Genomic DNA, 7323 nt, shown 5'->3' on the forward strand with positions numbered 1-7323 from the left:
CTAGGGCACCTCACTTAGAGGCTTAGACACAAACGCCCACCTATCCACTCCATAGATGGCGTTGCTGTCTAAGCTCTATCTCACCAGAGGTCAGCAGCGGCTGTGTTATGAGCTGATCAGGACGGGAAACTAGCCCTTGTGGCTGGTATTTCCTGTCCTCACTCGATGGCGCCGTCCATTTGGAGGGGGTTTCGGAAGCTGACCCACAGATGGCGTGGTCGTCACTGCTCCGTGCTCGGACGTTGGGCTCGGGTCCGTAACAGTCAGCAGAATAGACAACCATCAGTTAGATAAGCAGGGTCCAAGAGCTAACAGCTCGATCCTTCAGGCATAAGTAGTAAATACAAATAATAAATTCACAGACTCACATATACACACACAGCAACGGCTAGAAAGGCAGGCGTCCGAGACCAGAGCTCGATTTTGCAGGCACAAATAGGTGAGTACACAAACATCATCTATCACTTCCGCTCACTCTTTATCACTGTCAAACAGTTTCTACATCTTTCTATCTCTGTATTACAATTTGCTCACTCACCCACGATCTGTCTCCAACATATTTATCCCTGCATCCTCGACACCATGACTGAGAAGAGAAAATACATTATGGGTAGAAAGTATTTTATAAGGGAACAGTAAAGGAGAATAACGCAGAAAAGGCAATAGAGAGAGCAAAAATTCGAATTTCATGGGAGCAAGAAGACATGATGGAGCTTTAAAAACCAAGGGAGAACTCGGTCAAAAGTTAGAATGAAATGATAACTCAAATGAAAGATGACAGCAGAGGAAGTAATTGTGAGGTTTGAGGATAAATATAAAACATTGGAGAAGAGTTTCAGAACCATTGAGGAAGAGCTGAGGAAAAACTATGTTACAGGGTTTAGCACAGTATTGTGGAGAACACGATAACATTTGGTGGGTAAAATACAGCAGTTAAATGCAAGCTGAAAAATTAAGGTTGGGATTTGAATGAGTAGAATCCAAACCAATGGGGCATGCAGGAATGGCCGATAGGAGAAGCTGGAACAATTGATGCTACATCGGAAAGTCTGAGCCCTGAGACTCTCCAAAATTCTGATAAACGAGGGAGGCAGGGAGTCCCGTAGATGCCATGCATACTATTTATAAGGTTTCGTAGCCCCAAATTTCAAGAAGTTATGAGATTCACTTTAAGGTAGATAGTTTCTTGTCTGACTTCCTTATAATCTTAAGCATGTGACTTTTCATGGTCATTCAAGAGTCAAACTTCTGTGTCAAGATGTCAATTTCGTCACTGGACACTAGGGTTTTTCACTCATTTGTATATCTCTCCCATTTTCAGTATCATTCTGCCTAGTTATAACATCACCTGTGTTTATTTTGCAGTAACTGTAACTTGTCATCGCCTTCCAAAGATAGATAGTGCTAAAAGGTTGCGATAAATGATCCTCATAGCAGTTGGTATATATATTCTGTTTTATATGTAAAGGTCAGAGTGCAGTCATCATAGTCATGAGCTTCAAGGATGAGGTGTAGAAGATCATTGAAATAGACATTCGATAACAAAGGGCCAAGCACACTGTCCTGCAGTACACTGGCACCAAGTTAGAGGGTTTCAGATCCTGCTTAATTAAAGAATACACTAAGAGTCTGTTCTTGAAGATATCCCCTAATTAGCAGTAAAGTGGAACCTGAACTACCATGATTAAAGCTTCGCTAGTAGTCCTGCATGCAAAGCCTATCAAAGGTTAATGCAATGTCCAGTGCAACAACTCAACTTAATTGGGAATCATTCAGTGCCAGATGCCACTTAGTGGAGAGGTTTAGCAAGAGGTATTGGACAACAACTACTAAGAACGGAGTACCAGAAAATATTACTTCCCAGAAGCCGACGGGATCACTTATGGCAGTAATAATTCAGCAACACAATCACACAAATTATAGTGACAAACTCATACCTACTGCTCAAGTGGAACAGTTGTGCTGTTCGCTGGGTAAGATTGCTTCTCTCTACTTCCCCAACTGCGTTTGAATATTTACTTCAACTCGGGAAGGAGGGAATATTTAGTCAGATCTTTCTAGGATCTTATTAATTATAATTTAATAAAATATTAAATAAATTAATTGCACCTAAGCTATGTTTAAAAACTATTTAATGAGAATAGTTAGTTTTAATAATTCATTTGTTGACTGTGTAGACATGGCATATACTATGTTACAGGGATTTCATCATCGCTTAGATTTATCTACATAAGATATCAAAAATAATTATACATAATCCTTTTGGTTTAAGGTTGTCAATAAAATGTAATTAGATGTAATTTAAGGTGGAATTATTTAAATGTGGAATTTTCCACATAATTTTGAAGGGGAAAAACATGAGTCGGAGTCCACTGTTTAGGAATGACTTAACACTTTATTGCTCCTCATTACAATTATTATAATATTTCTTTAATATGTGATTGCACTGTTGTGTGGCAGTATGTACAGGACGTGCGGCAGTATGTACAGGACGTGCAGCAGTATGTACAGGACATGCAGCAGTATGTACAGGACGTGCGGCAGTATGTACAGGACGTGCGGCAGTATGTACAGGACGTGGGCAGTATGTACAGGACGTGCAGCAGTATGTACAGGACGTGCGGCAGTATGTACAGGACGTGCAGCAGTATGTACAGGACGTGCGGCAGTATGTACAGGACGTGCAGCAGTATGTACAGGACATGCAGCAGTATGTACAGGACGTGCGGCAGTATGTACAGGACGTGCAGCAGTGTGTACAGGACATGCAGCAGTATGTACAGGACGTGCGGCAGTATGTATAGGACGTGCAGCAGTGTGTACAGGACGTGCAGCAGTATGTACAGGACGTGCAGCAGTATGTACAGGACGTGCAGCAGTATGTACAGGACGTGCAGCAGTGTGTACAGGACGTGCAGCAGTATGTACAGGACGTGCAGCAGTGTGTACAGGACGTGCAGCAGTATGTACAGGACGTGCAGCAGTATGTACAGGACGTGGGCAGTATGTACAGGACGTGCGGCAGTATGTACAGGACGTGCAGCAGTATGTACAGGACGTGGGCAGTATGTACAGGACGTGCAGCAGTATGTACAGGACGTGGGCAGTATGTACAGGACGTGCAGCAGTGTGTACAGGACGTGCAGCAGTATGTACAGGACGTGCAGCAGTATGTACAGGACGTGCAGCAGTATGTACAGGACGTGCAGCAGTATGTACAGGACGTGCGGCAGTATGTACAGTACGTGCAGCAGTATGTACAGGACGTGCAGCAGTATGTACAGGACATGCAGCAGTATGTACAGGACATGCAGCAGTATGTACAGGACGTGCAGCAGTATGTACAGGACGTGCAGCAGTATGTACAGGACGTGCGGCAGTATGTACAGGACGTGCAGCAGTATGTACAGGACGTGCAGCAGTATGTACAGGACGTGCAGCAGTATGTACAGGACATGCAGCAGTATGTACAGGACATGCAGCAGTATGTACAGGACGTGCGGCAGTATGTACAGGACGTGGGCAGTATGTACAGGACGTGGGCGGTATGTACAGGACGTGGGCAGTATGTACAGGACGTGCAGCAGTATGTACAGGACGTGCAGCAGTATGTACAGGACGTGCAGCAGTATGTACAGGACGTGCAGCAGTATGTACAGGACGTGCAGCAGTATGTACAGGACGTGCAGCAGTATGTACAGGACGTGCAGCAGTATGTACAGGACGTGCAGCAGTATGCACAGGACGAGCAGCAGTATGCACAGGACGTGCAGCAGTATGTACAGGACGTGCGGCAGTATGTACAGGACGTGCCGCAGTATGTACAGGACGTGCAGCAGTATGTACAGGACGTGCGGCAGTATGTACAGGACGTGCGGCAGTATGTACAGGACGTGCGGCAGTATGTACAGGACGTGCCGCAGTATGTACAGGACGTGCAGCAGTATGTACAGGACGTGCGGCAGTATGTACAGGACGTGCGGCAGTATGTACAGGACGTGCGGCAGTATGTACAGGACGTGCAGCAGTATGTACAGGACGTGCAGCAGTATGTACAGGACGTGCAGCAGTATGTACAGGACGTGCAGCAGTATGTACAGGACATGCAGCAGTATGTACAGGACGTGCGGCAGTATGTACAGGACGTGCAGCAGTATGTACAGGACGTGCGGCAATATGTACAGGACGTGCGGCAGTATGTACAGGACGTGCAGCAGTATGTACAGGACGTGCAGCAGTATGTACATGACGTGGGCAGTATGTACAGGACGTATGTCCTATATTGGAGTCGTGGGAACTTGAGGTCTCTTAAAGACTTCCTCTCCTGTGAACCCCAATGCTAGTAATTTCTCAAGTGTCTTGAGTCATTTAGTCCCTTTGCACTTTACTCTTGCTATCCTCAAGGTTCCCTGGCATTCTGGGGGAAAAGAAACAACAAGCCTATAGGCCACTCTGAGCGAGGGTAGTCGCTGTCCACCAGAAAAGCATCACCAGGTTGTAGTTTGATTTCATTGTACGGGTGAAGAAGTTGCACCAAACAAAACTGACGAAAATCAATATATAAGTCATTCACTATTGGGATAATTGGAATCCCTTAACCAAGAAATTTAGTACAGTCTCTATCCTCTTCCTCTTGGAGGCCTTCTTAATGTCGGTGGTATATGCATAAACTACCAAATGGAATTTTAACAGAACATCATATAGCCTCTGTGTTAGGCTAGGGCCTGTTTGTAGGCAATCATGCGATATTATTTGTTTTTTCTTTGCACTGCAATTAAAGACTATTCTCAGTGGTGTGTTGGTTGAGGCTTTCTGTACTGCAGGGTGTGGCAAATCGTGTCCCTTTTTAGGGTTATCGTTTTGATTGACTTCGATGAAGTTATTATTTAAACAGTTCGAGATGCCCTGGATTTTGTTGTAATTTCAACACCCAAGATCTCAACTGATTTAGTGTCATGAACTTAGTGGGAATTGTGGGTGATTAATGCATCACAGAAGTCAGACCCAGAATTAGTTATCTTTGTAGACTACTAAACCCAGATATTGTTGATAGGTCCTAGCATCATCTAGGCATGGTTGTTCAGGAACAATGCCTAAAGTGACCAGATCCCATAATTTATGTACAGGGGGATCAAGCTCATCTTCAGTCATGCTGGTGAATGGCATGTACTGGACGGAAATAACCACCCAATCGTACAAGAGGTTGTACCATCAGGTAGGTTTGAACACACAGGTTACAAACCTGGGTCACAGGTTTGAATTGAAGATCTGCTACTTGTTCAGTCACAAATGTCTTCTTGGACCCTTGATGAAATAACACTCGGATATAGATCTTACTCTCTTTATTAGTTAAAGTTAATTGAGCGATGGGCAGCAACCCATCCTTAGGGTCCCAAAGGATTCCTGAGACATATTGCTTATAGGCTGCTTTGATTAACAGTTCCTCTGTGATATACTCAAGGCTCCGGCACAACCAGGCCGCCCCCTTGAGATTACCTCTTAACCACTAGGCTGCCTTCCCTCTGGCCACCTCCCAGCTTTCCCAACCTGTCTGCCAGCTAGCCTATCAGCCTGCCTACTAGCTAGCCTGCCAGCTAACCTGTCAGCCAGATATGTCTGGCACATCCTTCAAGGAGTGCCAGACATATCCCGTAGACTAAGAGCAAAATGGCTAATAACCCGAAACTTCATTCTTGTTCCTATTGACTGAGAAGCAATGGATCCACGAGAAGAACAAAAACAAAATAAATTGGAACAAGTACTTAAAAGGACCTTCCTGATATAACATGCCATACAGGAAACAATAAGAAGTGGTATATCATTCTGAAACTTGGACTAAGCAGCTTACAGGACACTATGCATATCCTATATGCTAAAGGGTTCGAGCTACGAGGAAAGTCTGAGTTAACTGGATCTTACTATACTAGAAGAGAAGAGAGATTTCAAGGGAAATATACAAAGTAAAGGAAATACTATTGCTCAAAGTCAGGAGCAGCAGAACAAGAGGGATACAGATGGAAAACAGACACAAATAAATTACAGATGGTAGGAGACTAACTCCCTCATCTAGGTACCCACCTAGAAGGTGAGTATATCTAGATGGGTACATCTAGGTGAGTACAGCTAGCTTGGTACATCTAGGTGAGTACGTCTAGGTGGGTACATCTAGGTGAGTACATCTAGGTGAGTACATCTATGTGGGTACATCTAGGTGGGTACATCTAGGTGAATACATCTATGTGAGTACATCTAGGTGAGTACATCTTGGTGTGTACATCTAGGTGAGTACATCTAGGTGTGTACATCTAGGTGAGTACATCTAGGTGAGTACATCTATGTGGGTACATCTAGGTGGGTACATCTAGGTGAGTACATCTAGGTGAGTACATCTATGTGAGTACATCTAGGTGGGTACATCTAGGTGAGTACATCTTGGTGTGTATATCTAGGTGAGTACATCTAGGTGAGTACATCTAGGTGGCTACATCTAGATGAGTTCATCTAAGTGCGTACATCTAGGTACTTACCTAATTGTGCTTGCGGGGGTTGACCTTTGGCTCTTTGGTCCTGCCTCTCAACTGTCAATCAACTGGTGTACAGGTTCCTGAGCCTATTGGGCTCTATCATATCTACATTTGAAACTGTGTATGGAGTCAGCCTCCACCACATCACTGCCTAATGCATTCTATTTACTAACTACTCTGACACTGAAAAAATTCTTTCTAACGTCTCTGTGGCTCATCTGGGCACTAAGTTTCCACCTGTGTCCCCTTGTTCGTGTCCCACCCGTGCTGAAGAGTTTGTCTTTGTCCACCCAGTCGATTCCCCTGAGAATTTTGTTGGTGGTTATCATGTCTCCCCTTACTCTTCTGTTTTCCAGGGACGTGAGGTTCAGCTCCTTTAGCTCATTCCTCTCAGTTCCGAGACGAGCCTGGTGGCATACCGCTGAATCTTCTCTAGCTTTGTCTTGTGTTTAACTAGGTATGGACTCCAGGATTGGTCTGACATAAGTGGTATACAGGGTTCTGAAAGATTCCTTACACAAGTTTCTAAAGGCAGTTCTTATGTTGGCCAGTCTAGCATATGCCGCTGATGATATTCTTTTGATGTGGGCCTCTGGGGACAGGTTCGGTGTGATATCAACCCCCAGGTCTTTCTCTCTATTTGACTCTTGCAGGATTTCACCTCCCAGATGATACCTTGTGTATCATGTACATCTAGGTGTGTACATCTAGATGGGTACATCTAGGTAAATACATGTAGGTGAGTACATCTAGGAGAGTAAGGAACATCTAGGTACTCACCTAATTGTGCTTGCGGGGG

At 44.5% G+C, this 7323-nt stretch overlaps 1 protein-coding gene across 1 annotated transcript; it reads left to right on the plus strand.

Annotated features, from left to right (window-relative positions):
- Positions 1–3026: 3026 nt before the first annotated feature.
- LOC123747962 (transcription factor SPT20 homolog) lies at positions 3027–4343 on the plus strand. The gene has a single exon (XM_045730168.1). The coding sequence runs from the start codon at positions 3027–3029 to the stop codon at positions 4341–4343; it is 1317 nt and encodes a 438-aa protein (XP_045586124.1).
- Positions 4344–7323: the final 2980 nt, after the last annotated feature.

Source organism: Procambarus clarkii, chromosome 46 (assembly GCF_040958095.1).
Source record: "Procambarus clarkii isolate CNS0578487 chromosome 46, FALCON_Pclarkii_2.0, whole genome shotgun sequence".
NCBI classification, from domain to species: domain Eukaryota; kingdom Metazoa; phylum Arthropoda; class Malacostraca; order Decapoda; family Cambaridae; genus Procambarus; species Procambarus clarkii.

Coding starts and splice junctions, on each gene's coding strand:
- LOC123747962 (XM_045730168.1), top strand. CDS start 3,027: ATGTACAGGACGTGCAGCAGTATGTACAGGACGTGGGCAGTATGTACA.